Source organism: Nyctereutes procyonoides, unplaced genomic scaffold (genome assembly GCF_905146905.1).
Source record: "Nyctereutes procyonoides isolate TBG_1078 unplaced genomic scaffold, NYPRO_anot_genome, whole genome shotgun sequence".
In the NCBI taxonomy this organism is placed as follows: Eukaryota; Metazoa; Chordata; class Mammalia; order Carnivora; family Canidae; genus Nyctereutes; species Nyctereutes procyonoides.
The window spans coordinates 6,937,007-6,955,736 of record NW_026575121.1 but is presented as its reverse complement, the minus strand read 5'-3'; the positions used below and the strand labels follow the sequence as shown (position 1 = coordinate 6,955,736).

Genomic DNA, 18,730 nt, shown 5'->3' with positions numbered 1-18,730 from the left:
GGAACTCTTTTTAACTATAAGATTTCTCTCTTTAGTTAAATTCATCTTATGCTTTGTAATCTCTTAAAAGGATTGATTAGATATACAAATAATTATTTATTCATAGTAAAATTGAGGCTTACCTTGGAATCATTTCTTGCAGGGTATTTTATGTAGCTAAAAAAATAGGGCAATGAATTTCAAATCTGTCCCTGATGACCTGTGTGATAAGATCTTAAGTGAGGGTATCCCTGGGTGGCGCAGCGGTTTGGCGCCTGCCTTTGGCCCAGGGCGCGATCCTGGAGATCCGGGATCGAATCCCATGTCGGGCTCCCGGTGCATGGAGCCTGCTTCTCCCTCTGCCTGTGTCTCTGTCTCTCTCTCTCTCTCTCTCTGTGACTATCATAAATAAAATAAAAAAAAAAGATCTTAAGTGAGTTACTAAGCCCCAGTTTCCTCATCTGTAAATCAAGGATAATAATATATACTTTAAGCCATTTATTATTCTGTAAATGAATTAATGTATACAAATTGCCAAATAGGACACAGCATAGTGGCTTAGTATGTTATTAGTATTGTTATTTCACATCTGCAGTGCTTTGGAAAATAGCATGATTAATCAATTGACTGGAAGAACATGGCCTAACAGATAACATATAGATCATTTATATTAGCCATGACAGTGTCCATGATGGCTGCTTTGACAATGGAAATCACCACTGTTAATATATGGCTTAAAAGGAGATATCAATTTCTTCACATTGGGCAACTAAAATTTGCCCATAGATTGCACATGAAGTAAGTAATATTTTTATATATTAATATAGGCTTTTTCCCTCCCACTTCTTCCTGCACTAGTTACCTTTTCCTGATCATTTAGGAAATAGAACCTAGAAGGCTGGAGTCAAGACAGACACTACTCAGAATTAATAAGTCATTTATTAGCTTTGAGCTTCACATTATGCTTTTTAAAGTCTGTAATAGAAAAAAAAAGAAAAAAATAAAGTCTGTAATAGAAACAATTGTTGAAATCATAGCTTTCCTTTGCAGAAAAGGGGCATTTTGAGAGAGAATTTTTTGAGCCCCAACGCACTGAGAGACTTGAAAGATGTATCTTATACTGGGAATCAGGGTAAAAAAGAATGCATGGGTAGAATTGCAAGTGCCAAAGAGGTAACGTGGATGGAACTGGAGGGTATCATGCTGAGTGAAGTAAGTCAATCGGAGAAGGACAAACAGTGTATGTTCTCATTCATTTGGGGAATATGAATAATATTGAAAGGGAATATAAGGGAAGGGAGAAGAAATGTGTGGGAAATATCAGAAAGGGAGACAGAACATAAAGACTTCTAACTCTGGGAAATGAACTAAGGGTGGTGGAAGGGGAGGAGGGCGGGGGTGGGGGTGAATGGGTGACGGGCACTAAGGGGGACACTTGATGGAATGAGCACTGGGTGTTATTCTGTATGTTGGTAAATTGAACACCAATAAAAATTAATTTATAAAAAAAATTTGGCCTGGATATAGAAAAAAAAGAATTAAATATGGCCAGAAGAGGCCTTGTGATTCAGTAAGGAGATTGACCACATTTCCTAGAGAAAACACTGCAGGTATAGCATAAACAAAAGGTAATGCTAAAGATCAAGAAGATGGATTACACTTCTGCAGAGGCCAATGAGAATGGCACTTGCACCGGGGCACTTCCCCCATGACAAAACAATATTAAGTGTGCTCCCCTAATCCTTGTCCCAGGAGTTCAGTTTACTGCCAGGAAGAAAATAAGGAGGAGAATTCTGAATTGAATGATAGCCCCCCCCCCAAAAAAAAACTGAGTTCTAAGGCCAAATAGGATGTGACAAAGGCCACTAAGCAGAAGAACTCATATTCTAAGCTAGGTTCAGTTATATTGAGATTTTTAGAATTAATCCATTTTCTAACTTTAGAGTTTGTGACCATGTTGAGATACTATATCCACTTAACTACATGATCAGGCTTGAGGATACCTCAAGTTTTAGTTCTTCTTGGTTAATCTGAAAGCCTCCATCATCTGAAATGATTTTCAAGATTAGAAGAAGCAAGGAAAATAAAAATGTTCTTGTTCAAATCTTTCATTTGTCACAAAATTTAAAATAGGTACATGTATTATTGTCATGGGTATTTCATAAAACTGCATTGAAATTTACTTTCTCAAATAGAGCATATTATCTTAAGCAGATTAAACCTATTTTCATTATATCTTAAATAACTTTTACAAATATAACTCAAGGTGTTAGCTATCACATACAAATGTTTTGAAAACTGTTATAAACTTATCAAGAGCTTAGAAAAGTAGAATTTTTCTTTTATAAACTATAAAATTATGAAGCATAGTTATAAGAATAGCCTTTTAAGTATGCAAATTAAATTGAAGTATTTTTATATGATCAGCCTTTAAAACTTTCAGCCTTGTCTTCAGCTGAGTATAGTGGGAACTCTCTACAATCTGCAGGTTTAACCATTTTTATTTGTAAGTGCATTTCTGAGTCATGCGCGCCACAGCTGATTGTGTTACAGCAAAGCCATTTGAAGTGTTTGCCAAAATGAGCCATGCTAATTCATAATAGGATTGTTAATGTTAGACATAACAAGATTATTGATATCAGGTTTTATATCAGCTATTCTGATAGGCACGAAGAAAGGTGAGGAGAAAATGGACTTGAGATACCTTTTTGATGTTGCTTTGAAAGCATTAAATCCTAAAAGTAAATATTTACAAATCACTATCTTCAAAAATATTTTTTCTGTCCCTAAAATTTGATTCAGTGGAGCCACAAGAAGGAGCACTTTTATCTTCATATGGAGAAGTTAAATTTTGAAATGTTGCCATGGACATAGTATATGATTTTCAGTGAGAAGAAAATACACGATTGTCTATACTAGTTAACACTTTTTTTTAAGAGCTGGTATTTGCCTTATATGATGTTATAACTTCAATTTTGTCACAGAATAGTATGAAAGAATTTAAGGACAAAAAGTGTTATGCTTTACAACACTATAAAATTGTATTATCTAATAACAAAGAAAAAAGAATTGTTACTTTCTGGATAAAAGAAAACATTTAAATACCTGAAGCATTGAACATGCAACAACATTATTATAAATATCAATACTTATGGACCACTGTGAAGGCAGTGGTGAAAAAGCAAGTTTTAATAAAAAGTTTGAAACAATCATTTAAAATACCTTAACAATTTAAATCTTGTAACTTTATATGCTTCTTTTCTTCTACATTTTTCCTTCACATGATAGTGAAGGCAATATGTTTATAAACAGGCATTCATCAGTACAGAATATCTTACATACTCAAATATTTATAGAGTCTTCCACTATTTTTCTATAAGTATTTCTATCATCTACCTACTGCTATCAATTGTAGGCTTGGAAGGCACTTTAGCAAACACATTAACAGATTCAAAAAAAGAGAGTTAGTCTGTTATTAAGACAGACCTCTGGTAGTGGATGCTGGTTAAGAACCAAAAGAATTTTCTCAACCTTTTGTCCTTTTTTTTTTTTTTTTTTTTAAATAGTCTGTGTTCTACATTGCCCTTTGGCCATGTTAATCTTTCATTCCAATGCGTTTTCTTAGTTCAGCTGCAGTTTTTTCTAGTTGGTGAATGTTCCATTGCCATTGTCTTCTATTTGACTGAAGCTTGTTCAGCTGACAATGCAAACGCTTAAGAATTGCACTGTATCTCTTATGTTGCACCTATTAAAAGAAGAGTACACATCAACAGGGCTTGAGTAGGTTAAGTAGTAAATAGCCATAAAGGATTTTTAACTACTCTAAAGAAGAAAACACTTGATTAGAAATTACTCACTGTAAATAATAATAGTAATAAAAATAAATAGTAATAACTATTCAACACTTAATACAGGTTAGTAACCATACTGAGAGCTTTTTAGGTATAATTAAATTATCGTAACACCATATGATGTGGATGGATATTATCTCCATTTTTGTACAAAATAAAACCCCTGAAGATCAAAGAGTTTAAGTAATTAAACCAAGGTTTCACAGCTAACAAGTGATGGTGTTTGAGATCTGAATCCAAGCAAAGCATCTGTGGTGGAGTGCCTCCTAGTTATCAAAGCAGTTACCAGTTAAAGAGAAATGGCCTCATTCCCTATAACATTCATTCACTGAAACATAGCCCCATCCATCTGAAAGATCCAGAAGATTATATAGTCATGACAATAAGTAGAGCAGTATATTTATGTTAAGCCAGACAATACTACACTGAAGGCAATGAAGCACAGTGGAAAGAGCAAGGGTTTTGGTGTTAGGTCAGAAGAAAGTAAAAGTGACATTAGTGTTAGCTATACAAAAAAATGCCCAATCATCCTTTTAAAAATAGCTTTATTGAGATATAATTCACATACTATACAATCCTTCCTTTAAAGTGGACAATTCAATGGGTTTCAGTATATTTACAGAGTTGTCACAATAAATTTTTAGAACATTTTCATTACCTCAGAAATAAGCCTACTACCCATTAGCAGTGACTTTCCATTCCCACACCTCAACTCTTGGCACTAGGCAATTACTGATTTTTCTCTTTATATAGAAATTTGTTTATTCTGGATATTTCTTTTTTTTTATTATTTATGATAGTCACACACACACAGAGAGAGAGAGAGGCAGAGACACAGGCAGAGGGATAAGCAGGCTCCATGCACCGGGAGCCCGACGTGGGATTTGATCCCGGGTCTCCAGGATCGCGCCCTGGGCCAAAGGCAGGCGCCAAACCACTGCACCACCCAGGGATCCCCCTGGATATTTCTTATAAGTGGAATCATACAATACATTTTGTGACTGGCTTCTTCAACTTAGCATAATCTTTTTTCAGTATAATTTTTATTGCATTCTTAAGGTATCACAAATAAGTCTGAAAAATCATCTGGCATCTTGCTGTTTCTGTTGCTAGACATCTTAGATCTTATTCATCAGCCTGCTGAACTGTTCCTTTTTCAGAAACATAGATACCATCCAGAAATTTTCTGATATCCTTGTTTTTAACAGTTATCATTTGCTAAATCAAAGCAGCTGAGTTCGAAACAAGTTCAATGTCATTTCCTTTAAGAATTAACTATTTTTGGGCTTGAGATACAGAACAAGCAACACCTGGCCTCATCCGAACCCTGCGAATATATTTTTCACCTAAGAAATTTCGGATTTCAACACGAGAACCATTCTGAATAACAATGTTGATGGGAAAGTGAGCATACAACGACCTCATCTTGTAACGGAAACCCAGTGTAATGCCCTTGATCATGTTCTGTATGTGACTACAGATCCTGTAAACGGTAGTCAGTTGTTTTCTATTTCCCCACTATTTGTCAACTTGGAGCCTCTTCTTCTTTCCAAGAAGACAGAGTTATACATTGATGTGATTGAAGTCCCTTCGCAGGGTTCCTCTGGGGCCCTTCATGATCACAGTGTGTCCCTTCAGGGTGACGTCAACATTTTCTGGAATGTCAACAGTCTGATTGCTGAGAATGGTCTTCATTCTCGCAATAGATGTGGCAAAGAAAGCATAACCTTTATAAGGGTCTTCCATGTTGTGACAAGTATTCGAATCTCATTCCTTTTTCTTGCCAAATAATATTCCACTCTAGGGTCTATACCTAAGGAGGGATCATATGGTAACTCTATGTTCAACCATTCGAGGAATTGTCAGACTGTTTTCCATAGTGACTGCACCATTTTTACAGTCCCATGATTGCTGTGTAAGGGTTCAAATTTCTTCACTCTCTCTGCTTTTCCCTCAGCAAAGGTTATTACCTCTCTGTTTCTAAGTTCCTCCCTTAGCTCACAGCTTCTTTGCCTTTATTATGCCATGGGTTCTTTATTATGCCATGGATAGTATGGTGAAGGCTGTGGACACTTTAGAATAATGTTTTTAATGCATAAAATAAAACATACACAATTACAAAGGAAATCAATTATATTGAAACACAATTATGCAGCAGCAGCAGTAGCAGCAGCAGCAGCAGCAGAAGCAGGGGAAAAGGGACCAAGACACTCTAAGTATTTCAAAGTATTCCTATAAAAACAAAGTGAAAACTTGTCAACTAAAAATTCACATAAATTCCCATAGATCTTATGTCTTCTTAAGTCTCCAGTTTTTGTTAATTCTGTAAATTCAGGTAATTCACTGAAACTGGTGAACTAGGCCTGCTGATATGTTGGCAAAATAGTGACTTGAAAAGGATTAGAAATAAATTAGTATAAGCTAATACTAGATATGAAGCTATATTCAAAATATATTTAAAATATTGAATATATTTCCATATAAAATGTATATCCACTATATATATTTATATAATATATATATTCATTGGTATATCCAATAGAATATATTCATAGGGAGAGTATAGTCTCAAAATATGTCCATACTCCTATTCGTAGAATATATACATAGAAATAAAATAACTAAAACAGATTTTTGGTTAATCAGTAAATTTGGTCAGTTGCATAGTAGTATGTTTCTAAAATTGTTCTTCAGTAGTTAGACTATGAAATTCATGCACAGTGGATCAGAGTGGAGATGTTCAAAGTCCGGTTAGGGAGGCTCCAGATCATAAGTCATAGCTAGATGTCACAGAAGAGAGTAATACATCTCAAGAAAAAATATATCATTAAAAGAGGTTTTGTGAAGAATGCAGTCCATACCTAGGAAGGTGAAGGAGTCATGTGCTGACAGGGACTATTTACCTGACATGTATAACTCTGATATAGAGATTGGCTCCTTGAGCACCCAGGGCCAGAGACCAAGAACATTCAAACTCAGATGACCGGCTTGATTTCCATGCTCACTAATTAAACTTGTGATTATTTGGCTTCCAATGTAGTTTCCTTACAGGCAGAAGAAGCCCTAATGACTGACATGGTTATGTGGCTTCCCTAAAAGTTTTATTATAAATTAATAAGCTGGTATTTGAATTTTATACATCAGTTTCTTGTAAATTCTACTGGCATTTCTCCATGTCTACCTAACTCTGCGATACTAACAAGATTAAGTTTCTAAGTTCACAAGGCTAAGTGCAGCTTTGGCCAAGAAGTGACTTTATTTTTTTCACATGCCAATATTTCATTTACCTTATTTTATTTTAATTCCAGTTAGTTAACATATAGTGTTATATTAGTTTCATGCGTACAATATACTGATTCAACAATTCTATACATCACTAGTGCTCATCACCACAGGTGCATTCCTTAATCCCCATCACCTATTTCACCCATCTCCCCATGTACCTCCCCTGTGGTAACTAACTGAAATTTAAATAAAAACTTGAAACAAAACAAACCCAAACACACACAAAAAACAAATAAAGCAGACACACACACAAACACACACACAACAAATGAGTAAAGGAAAAAGAGAGAGAGAAAGAAGTGACTTTTATAAAAGCAAAGGTTGCAATACGAGCCTTCTTGAAAGCCAGCCATTTGTTCAGCTTCTACTGGTAACATTCAGACTTTATGTGTCTTAATATTCAAACCTGAATATCTATAGGCAGGAAAGATGTATATGGTTCTTTAGAGAACAAAGCTTTTTGCCTCTAGGAAGTGGATGGGCTACTACTCTTCATTAGTTCCTGTTGCTGGCTAACCAATAATAAGAGTAATAGTGAAGGAGGAGTGGTACCCACAAAACACAGTGGCAAAAAGAAAGCAAGGCCCTATGTAAGCCAAATCTGACCTCATTCCCTACTTTTTTTCTTTGTTCCCTCCCTCCATTCTAACTACACTGTTCCATTCTCTGAGCCCAGTTATGTTCTCTTAAGTTCTTTGCACTTGCTTTTTCTTTTTCTGGAAAGCTCTTCCTCAGATCTGCATGCCTTGCTCCCTCATTTCTTTTAGGATTTTGCTGAAAAAGAGCTCAGTAAAGCTTTTGATGGCTGCAAGATCTAATATTTCACTTTCTCTCTCCCTGCAATACATATATTACATTATTCCCTTCTCTGCTCCATTTTTTTGTCCTTAATCCTATCCTTAGCTAACATGCTGTATGTTTTACATATCTTATGCCTGTCTCTCTAACTAGAATGCAAGTTCAGGAAGACATATATTAGAAGGAGTTTTGTGAATAATGTAGCACACAGATAGGAGAGTGAAGGAGCTATATGCTATTTTATTCACCATTCCATTGTCAGAACCTAAAAGAGTAACTAGCACATAGTAGGAGCTCAATAAATGCATTGAATAAGTTACTGAATAAATACATGAATAAAATGAGACAGCTTTTGGAAATCAAATGACTGCTACCGAATGTAGTTTCCTTACAGGCAGAAGAATCCCTGTTATATAAAATGTATTGCTAAATTCTGTATTGTTCAGAATGTAACAAAGACTTAGAAAATCTCATTGTTTTGCCATGGAGAATATGCTGCACTTAAAAGACTTGGAGCTCACTGGTTTGAACATGTCGTGTAACTTCTCTTTGCTTTAGTTGTTTAATCTAAAAAGAATGGATAAATATATTTACAGAAGTATAAATACATAGATTTTTAAGGCTGGTTAAAAGACTTTGACAAATGTATACAGCCATGTTCTGTGTGTCAGTAGTTTATTCTTTTTATCACTGAATAGTATTCAATTATATGGATATTCAATTTGTTTATCCATTCCACTTTTAAGGGACATTTGTAGTGTTTCTCTTTGGGGGCTATTATGAATAAAGCTTCTATGAATACTCATATGCAAGTTTTGTCTTAAAGACATACATTTTCTTTTTTCTTAAGTAAACACCTAGGGATGGAATTGCTGAGACATAGAATAGGTATATGCTAACTTTCTAATAAACTGACGGATCATTTTCTAAAGCAGTTATACCATTTTATAATCTCACCAAAAGAGCAAAGGATTTCCAGTTGCTCCACACCCTTGACAACATTTGCTATTATTCATTGTAATTTTAACCTTTCTATTGTATGAAATGATATCCTATTGTGATTTTAATTTTCGTTTCCTTGGTGGTTAAAGATGCTGAGCATCTTTTCATGTACTTACTGGCCATCCTATGTCTTCTGTGAAGTTTCTATTTACATCTTTTACCCATTTTTAAAATGTATTACAGGAGTTATTTATATAGGCCCTTGATATGTCTTGTCTCAGTTCTATTGTATTGCAAATATTTTTACTTCTATGATTTTGTCTTTTCATTTTGTTTTGTTTTGTTTTTTTTAGGCAGGTAGGTGGGGGGCATAAGTAGAATCCTAAGCAGGCTCCGCACTGGGCATGGGGCTCACACCTCTAAGATCATGACCTGAGCCAAAATCAAGAATTGGATGCCTGATTGAGCCACCCAGGCACCTCTGTCTTTTCATTTCTTGATAGTGTTTTTTAGAATGAGGTTTCAAAGTTAAGATTCAATGTATTATTTTTTTCCATTGAATTCTAAGAAATCTTTGCTTAACCCAAATCTTAATGAAGATATTCTCCTATGGTTTTTTTTTTTAGAAGCTTTACAGTTTTAGCTTTTATGTTTAGATTTATATTTCAAATGCAGTGTTACATGTTGTGAAGTAGGCATAGGGGTTCATCGTTTCCAGACAGATATCCAGTTGTTCCAGCATCATTTATGGTAAGGTTTTTGTTTCTTCATAGAATTATCTTAACATCTTTGTCAAATTGATCAAGTGTGATTGATTTTTGAACTGTATTTGGTTCCGTTGGGCCATTTATTTATTCCTTCTTAATAATTGTAGATTCATAATAAATTTTAATATCTGAGCAAATATTATAACTTTATTCTTTTCAATTTTGTTTTGGCTAACTAAATCCTTTGCATCTGCATATAAATTTTAGAAAAGCTTGTCAATTTCTACAAAAAATACCTACTGAGATTTTTTTATAAAATGGTATGAACCTATAGATCATTTTTTGGAAAAGTTGACTGAGTTTTATAGATAAGATACTGAGTTTTATAGATCATGAACATAATGTATCATTCCATCTGTTTAGTGGTCTTTTATTTATTAATATTATTATTGTAGAAGTTTTATAGATTTTTTCATAAAATTTTTTAGCAAATATTTTGGGGTTTTTTTTGGCATCAATGAAGAGTTTTCTTATTTATTTATTGATTTGTTTGTTTTATTGGAGTTCAATTTGCCAACATACAGCATATCACCCAGTGCTCATTCCGTCAAGGTCCCCCCTCAGTGCTTGTCACCCAGTCACCCCAACCCCCCCACCTCCCTTTCCACTACCCCTTGTTCATTTCCCAGAGTTAGGAGTCTCTCATGTTCTTTTACTCATCTCACCTTCCAGTTGTTTGTTGCTACTACATGAAATCTATATAGAAATACAAATGATTTTTTATTTTGACCTCTTATCCTGTGACCTTACTAATTTCACTTATTAGTCTTTTTGTAGATTCCTTAGGATTTTCTACATAAGCAATCATGCTGTCTGTAAACATAATTTTATGTCTTTCAAATCATTATACCCTATTTTCTCTTGTCTTATAGCAATAATTAGGACCTCTAATATTTTGTTGCATAGAAGAGGTAGGGTATATTACCTTTGCCTTGTTTCCAATCTTCAGGGGAAAAACCATTCAATGTTTTACAGTAAATATGTTGATAGCTGTAAGTTGTGTTATAGATGCCCTTAATCAGGTTGAGAAAATTTCCTTCTATTCTTAATTTGCTGAGAGTTGTTATTATGAATGGATGTTGAATTTTGTCTAAATGCTATTCCTGCAACTATTAGTTGATTATTTCTTTTTAACTTGTTTGATTTTGTAAATGTACTGAATTACATTATTTACTTTTGAACGGTAAAAATCAAAACTTTCTTTCTCTCTCTCTCTCTATACACACACACACACACACACATATTTGAATTCAATTTGAAAATATTTCATGAGGGACTTTTGCATCTATGCTCATAAAGGACATTGGTCTCTAATTTCTTTTCTGGTAATGTCACTTTTGTTTGTTTGTTTTTTATATCAGGGTTATTCTGGCCTCCTCAAATGAGTTGGGAAGAGTTCCCTCTTCCATTGTCTGAAAGAGTTTGTAGGGATCCCTGGGTGGCGCAGTGGTTTGGCGCCTGCCTTTGGCCCAGGGCGCAGTCCTGGAGACCTGGCATCGAGTCCCACGTCGGGCTCCCGGTGCATGGAGCCTGCTTCTCCCTCTGCCTGTGTCTCTGCCTCTCTCTCTCTCTCTCTCTCTCTCTCTCTCTCTCTGTGTGTGTGTGTGACTATCATAAATAAATAAAGATTTTAAAAAAATGAAAGAGTTTGTATAGACTGTTAATTCTTCTTTGAATATTTGATAGAATTCACCAGTGATGACATGTCAGTCTGAAGTTTTTCTTATGGGGAAGGTTTTACTGATAAATTCAATTTCTTATTTCTTTTTATTAAAGATTTTATTTATTTATTCATAAGAGAGACACAGAGAGAGGCAGAGACACAGGCAGAGGGAGAAGCAGGCTTTCTGCGGGGAGCCTGATGTCTCAGGACTCCAGGATCACGCCCTGAGCCAAAGGCAGATGCTCAACCACTGAGCCACCCAGGTGCCCTAATAAATTCAATTTCATTGATTCTTACTTCAACCATTTACAAAGCTTAACTTGAAATGGATCATAGGCCTAAACATATAAGTAATTTCTTCTGTTGGTTATATGTGTGTTTTTCTAAAAATTTGTCCATTTAAGTTGTCAAATTTATTGACATATAATTGTTCATAATAGGCTTTTATCACCTTTATTAGCCTACAAGACCTGAGTAGTGTCCCTACTGTTTTCTTTTTTCTTGATCCATATTGCTATGGTTTAACAATTGTATTAGTCATTTCAGTTTTAGTTTTTTTAACTTTCTCTCCTGTTGTTTTCTGTTTTCTAATGATTTCTGCTATTTATTATTTCACTTTTTCCAGTTGATTTTGGCTGAATTTATTTTTATATTCCTAGTGTCTTACAGTAGAAACCTATATAATTACTTTTAAAGCTTATTTTCTTTTCTAATATAGGCATTTAAATATGTAAAGTTTCCTCTAAACACTGCTTTAATTACAACTCACAATTTTCAAATGTGTTTTCATTATCATTGAATTTCAAATATTTTCCAACTCTTGTGATTTCTTGACTCATGGGTTATTTAGAATTATAATGCTCAATTTTGAAATATTTAGTATTTTGTAGCCATTTTATGGCTATTGATTTCTAATTGAATTCTGCTGTGATTAAGAGTATCAAATTCTTTGAAACTTATCACCTAGTATATTATCTTGTTGAATGTTCCATGTGCACCTGAAAATAAAGTACAATCAATAGTTGCGTTTTATAAATATTAATTAGGTTAAGTTAGTAGGCAAGTTGTTCAAATTTTCTTTTTTTTAAGATTTTATTTATTTATTCATGAGAGACACACACACACACAGAGAGAGAGAGAGAGAGAGAGAGAGAGAGAGAGGCAGAGACACAGGCAGAGACCGAAGCAGGCTCCATGCAGTGAGCCTGACGTGGGACTCGATCCTGGGACCCCAGAATCTCACCCTGGGCCAAAGGCAGGCTCTTAACCACTGAGCCACCCAGGGATCCCTGTTCAAATTTTCTATATGTTTACTGATTTTTTTCTATTGTTCTATCAATAATTCAAAAAAGTTGTTAAAATCTCCAATGTGATTGTAGATTTGTCTCTTTATCTTTTTAGTTCTGTCAGTTTCTACTTATGTATTTTGAAACTCTGATTAGGTGAATTCACATTTAGTATTATTATTCCTTTTTTATTAATTGACTGACTCTTTTCAACTTAGGAGTCCATATTCTGAAATCTACTTGATATTAATACAGCCACAACCAGCTTTCTTCTTTTATTTTTTATTTTAATTCCAGTTAGTTACTATGCAGTGTTGTATTAGTTTCTGGTGTACAACACAGTGATTCAATACTACCATATATCATACTGTACTCATCACAAGTGCCTTCCTTCATCCTCATCAACTATCTCACCCCTCCTCCCACCCACTTCCCCTCTGGTAACCATTAGTTTGTTCTCTGTAATTAAGAATATGTTTCTTGATTTCTCTTCCATCTCTCTCCTTTCTTTCCTTCCTTGTTTTGTTTCTTAAATTCCACATATAAATGAAATCATATGGTATTTGTCTTTCTCTGACTATTTTGCTAATACTCTCTAGCTCTATCCATATCATTGCAAATAGCAAGATTTCATTCTTTTTTACAGCTGAATAATATTCCATTATAAATTGTATGCAATTCTTATCTATTCATCAACTGATGGGCACTTGGGCTGCTTCCATATGGTTATTATAAATAATGCTGCTATAAACATAGGTGCATGTAACCCTTTGAATTAGTGTTCTTGTATTCTTGGGGTAAACATCCAGTAGTGCGATTGCTGGATCATAGGGTGGTTCTATTTTTAACCTTTTGAGGAACCTCCATACTGTTTTCCATGAGGTTGCACCAGTTTGCATTCCCACCAATAGTACACAAGGGTTCCTTTTTCTCTACATTCTTGCCAACACCTGTTGTTTCTTGTATTGTTGATTTTAGCCATTCTGACAGATGTGAGGTGATATCTTATCATAGTTTTGATTTGCATTTCCCCAATGATAAATAAGTGATGATGAGCATCTTTTGTGTGTCTGTTTGCTATTTATATGTCTTCTTAGGAGAAATGTCTGTTCACATCTTCTGCCCATTTTTTAATTGGATTATTTAGTTTTTGGGTGTTGAGTTTTATAAGTTCTTTATATATTTTGGGTACTAACCCTTTATCAGATATGTCATTTGAAAATATCTTCTCCCATTCTATAGGTTGCCTTTTAGTTTTGTTATTTCCTTTGCTGTGCAGAAGACTTTTATTTTCATGTAGTCCCAATAGTTTATATTTTCTTTTGATTCACTTGCCTCAGGAGACATACCTAGAAAAGTGTTGCTAAGGCCAATGTCAAAGAAAGTACTGCCTGTGTTCTCTACTAATATTTTTATGGTTTCGGGTCTCAATTGAAATCCTTAATCCATTTCGAGTTTATTTTTGTGTATGGTGAAAGAAAGTGGTCCTGTTTCATTCTTTTGCACGTCGCTATCCAGTTTTCCTAGCACCATTTGTTGGAAAGACTGTCTTTTACCCATTGCATAATCTTGCCTCCTTTGTTAAAGATAAATTGACCTTTCAATTGTGGATTTATTCTCTGGACTTTCTATTCTGCTCTATTGATTTATGCATCTATTTTTGTGCCAGTACTACACTACTGCTTTGTAATATAATTTGAAGTCTGGATTATGCTACCTCCACTTTTGTTTTTTTGCTTTCAAGATTGCTTTGGCTATTTAAGGTCTTTTGTGGTTCCACAGGAATTTTAGGATTGTTTGTTCTAGTTCTATGAAAAATGCTGTTGGTATTTTGATAGAGATTACATTAAATCTGTAGATTGATTTGGGTAGTACAGACATTGTAATGATATTTGTTCTTTCAATCCTTGAGCATGGAATATCTTTCCATTTCTTTCTGTCATCTTCACTTTCTTTCATCAGTGTTTTATAGTTTTTAGAGTACAGGTCCTTCACCTCTTTGGTTAAGTTTATTCCTAGGCATTTTATTATTTTTGGTGCAATTATAAATGGGATTATTTTCTTAATTTCTCTTCCTATTGCTTCATTATTAGTGTACAGAAATGCAACAGATTTGTATATATTGATTCTTATCCTGTGACCTTACTGAATTCATTTATCAGTTCTAGCAGTTTTTTAGCGGTCTTTAGGGTTTTCTTTCTTTTTTTTTTTTTTTTAGGATTTTCTATACATAGTGTATATAGTGTCATGTCATCTGCAAATAGTGAAAGGTTTACTTCTTCTCTACCAATTTGGATGCCTTTTATTCCTTTCTCTTGTCTGATTGCTGTGGCTAGGACTTTGAGAACATGTTGAATGAAAATGGTGAGAGTAGACATCCTTGTCTTGTTCTTGACCTCAGGAGAAAAGCTCTCCATTTTTCATCATTCAGTATGATGTTAACTCTGGGTTTTTTATTTATGGTCTTTTTTATGTTGAGGTATATACCCTCTAAACCTACTTTGTTGAGGGTTTTTATCAATGAATGGATGTTGTACTTTGTTGATGATTTTTCTTCATCTATTGAAATGATAATATGGTTTTTATCCTTTCTCTTATTGATGTGATAATATCATGTTGATTGATTTTCAAATATTGGACTACCTGCATCCTGAAAATAAATCCCAGTTGATTGTGGTGAATATTTTTTAACATATTGTTGGATTCAGTTTGCTAATATTTTGCTGAGGATTTTTGCATCTATGTCATCAGAACTGCAGTTCTCTCTCTTTTCTTTTTGCTGTGTCTTTATTTGGTTTTGGTATCAGGGTAATTCTGACCTCATAGAATGAATTTAGAAGTTCCCCTTCCTCTTCTATTCTTTGGAAAAGTATGAGACAAATAGATATTAACTTTTCTTTAAATGTTTGGTGGAATTCACCTGTGAAGTCACCTGGTCTTGGACTTTTGCTTTTGGGAGTTTTTGATTTCTGATTCCATTTCATTGCTGGTAATCAGTCTGTTCACATTTCATTTCAGCTTTAAGAACTTTCTTTAGTTTTTCTTGTAGTATAAGTCAACTGAAAGCAAAATCTATCAGCTTTGCTTTATCTGAAAATTGTCTCAGCCTCATTTTTTAAAAAAATATTTTCATTAGATAATAGAATTAATATGGAATTCTTGCTTGACATTTTTCTTCTATCAGCAATTTAATGATGCCTTTCATTTGTATTGGCCTCTATTATTTCTAATTTTAAAAACTTAATAATCAATTATAGCAAGGTTGCAAGATGCAAAAGTAATGTTACAAAAGTCAATCATTTTCCTATATGATGAACAAATAAAATTTGAAATGAAAAACACAATACCATTTACATTAGCATTAGCCCAAATGAAATACTTAGATATAAATCTAACAAAATATGCATAAGACTTATATAAGTTAAGCTGTAAGACTCTGATGAAAGAAATGAAAGAATAATTAAGCAAATGAAGAGATATTCCATGTTCATGTATAGAAAGTCTCAATATAACCAACATGTCAGTTCTTTCCAACTTGACCTATAGATTCAATGCAAACCCAATCAAAACCTCAGCAAGTTATTTTATAGATATCAATAAATTGATTCTAATGTTTACATGGCAAGGAAAAAGACCTAGAATAGCCAAACAATATTAAAGAACAGAGTTGGAAAACTGATGCGATCCATCTTCAAACTTTACTGTAAAGTTGTGGTAATCAAGATAGCATGGTACTGGTAAAAGAATAGACAGATAGATCAATGTAACAGAAATACAGAGCCAGAAATAGACCCACATAAAAACAGTCAACTGATCTTTGACAAAGAAGCAAAGGTAATACAATTAAGCAAAGACAGTTTTTTTAAGAAGTGGTACTGAAACAACTGGACTTTCACATGCAAAAACATAAATCTAGATAAAGATGTTTTTTATACCCTTCACAAAAATTAACTTAAGCAAATCACAGACCTAAACATAAAATGCAAAAACTCTTAGAAGATAACTTAGGAGAAAACCCAGATGATCTTGGATATAGGTGATGACTTTTTAGGTGTAACACCAAGGCACAATCCATGATATAAATAATTGATAGGCTGGACTTCATTAAAATTAAAAACTAGCTCTATAAAAGACACTATCACAAGATAATGATAAGAGAAGCCACAGATCAGGAGAAAAGATTTTAAAAAGTCACATCTGATGAATGACTATTATTCAAATATACAAATAACTCTTAAAACTCCACAACAAAAACCAGATTTAAAAATGGGGCAAAGACCTTATTGGACACCTCACTAAAATGATAGACAGATCATCATCATTCAAATAGCATATGAAAAGAGGTTCCAAATCGTATGTCACCAGGGCAATGAAAACTAAAATAGTAAGATACCACCACATACCTATTTCAATGGACTAAATCTGGAACCTTACAACACCAAATGCTGGTAAGGATATGAAGCAACAGGAAATTCAGTTCATTGCTGGTGAAAATACAAAATGGTGCAGCTACTTTGGAAAACAGTTCAGTGGTTTCTAAGGAAACTAAATACACCCTTACCATATAAACCTAAGAATTTCACTCCTTGGTATTTAGCCAAAGGAGTTGCAAACTTATGTCCATATAAAAACCTATACACAGATGTTTATAGAAGCTTTATCCATAATTGTCAAAACTTGGAAGCAACCAAGATATCCTTTAGTAGGTGAATGGATAAATAAACTGTGGTATTTCCAGACAAGGGAATATTATTTAGTGAGTGCGCACACACACACACACACGCACACCCCAAAACTTCTATCAAGGCATGAAAAGACATGGAGAAAACTTAAGTGTACTTTACTAAGTGAAAGAAGCTAATATAAAAAAAAAGTCTACAAAATGTATGATTCCAACTACATGATATTTTGTAAAAAAGCAAAATTATGGAAATAATAAAAAGCTCAGTGGTTGACAGGGGTTAGTAGGGAGGGAAGGATGAAAAGGCAGGAAAGGATTTTTAGGGCAGGAAATTCTTCTGTATGATTCTAAAATTATGGGTACATGGGGTGCCTAGGTAGTTCAGTCGATTAAGTGTTGCCTTTGGCTCAGCTCATGATCTCAGGGTCCTTGGATCCAGCCCTCATCGGGCTCCCTTCTCAGCAGGGAGCCCACTTCTCTCTCTCCTGCCTACTCATGCCCTCTCTGTCTCTCAAATAATGAATAAAATCTTTAAAAAATTATGGGTACATGTCATTACATTTGTCAAAATCCATAAAAAGTACAATGACAACAGTGAATCCTAACGTAAACCATGGACTCTGGGTGATAAGGATGCTTCAATGTAGGTCCACAGTTTCTAGTTAAGGATATTAGTAATATGAGAGGCTGTGGGCAGGAGTAAGAGGTAAGGGAACTGTCCATACTTTCTGCTTAATTTTGCTATGAACCTAAAACTGCTCCAGAAAAAAAAGTCTATTTTAAAAATCCATTATCATTTTCATCATTGTTTTTATGTATTTAATGTGAGTTTTTTTTTTCCTGGCTGCTTTTAAGGCTTTTTTTTTTCTTTATATTTGATTTTCAGTAGCTTGACTATGATTTTCTTTTCTTTTTTTTTAATTTTTATTTATTTATGATAGTCACAGAGAGAGAGAAAGAGAGACAGAGAGAGAGAGAGAGAGAGAGAGAGAGAGAGGCAGAGACATAGGCAGAGGGAGAAGCAGGCTCCATGCACCGGGAGCCCGATGTGAGATTCGACCCGGGTCTCCAGGATCGCGCCCTAGGCCAAAGGCAGGCACCAAACCGCTGCGCCACCCAGGGATCCCTGATTTTCTTTTCTACTCAGAGTTTGCTAAGTTTCTTGAATCTATGCATTATTTTTTAGTCAAGTTTGGGACATTTTTGGCCAATATTTCTGAATTTTGGCCAATATTTTTTTCTGTTCCCTTTCTCTTTCTCCTTTCCTTCTGGGACTTTAATTACCAATATGTCACATTTCTTAACCTGGTCCCACAGGTTATTTAAGCTCTATTTATATCTTCAATTTTTAAATTTTTCTCTATATGTTTGATGATTTCTACTGATGTCTTCAAGTATAAGAAAGATCTTGCCTTCTGTTGTGTATAACCTGCTGTTAATTTCACCCAATAAATTTCTTTCAACTTTTTCAATTCTAA

The 18,730-nt window shown here is 34.2% G+C and overlaps 1 protein-coding gene and 1 pseudogene across 1 annotated transcript in view; both read right to left on the bottom strand.

Annotated features, from left to right (window-relative positions):
* Positions 1-3,494: 3,494 nt before the first annotated feature.
* The window catches only part of CCDC122 (coiled-coil domain containing 122), a 28,536-nt gene continuing 13,300 nt past the window's right edge, over positions 3,495-18,730 (bottom strand). Inside the window, exon 5 of the mRNA XM_055335654.1 lies at positions 3,495-3,724. Coding sequence (XP_055191629.1) covers positions 3,575-3,724 — 150 coding nt within the window. The 3' untranslated portion in view covers positions 3,495-3,574. The remainder of the gene's footprint in view (positions 3,725-18,730) is intronic.
* On the bottom strand, positions 4,900-5,653 carry LOC129516327 (60S ribosomal protein L9-like; annotated as a pseudogene).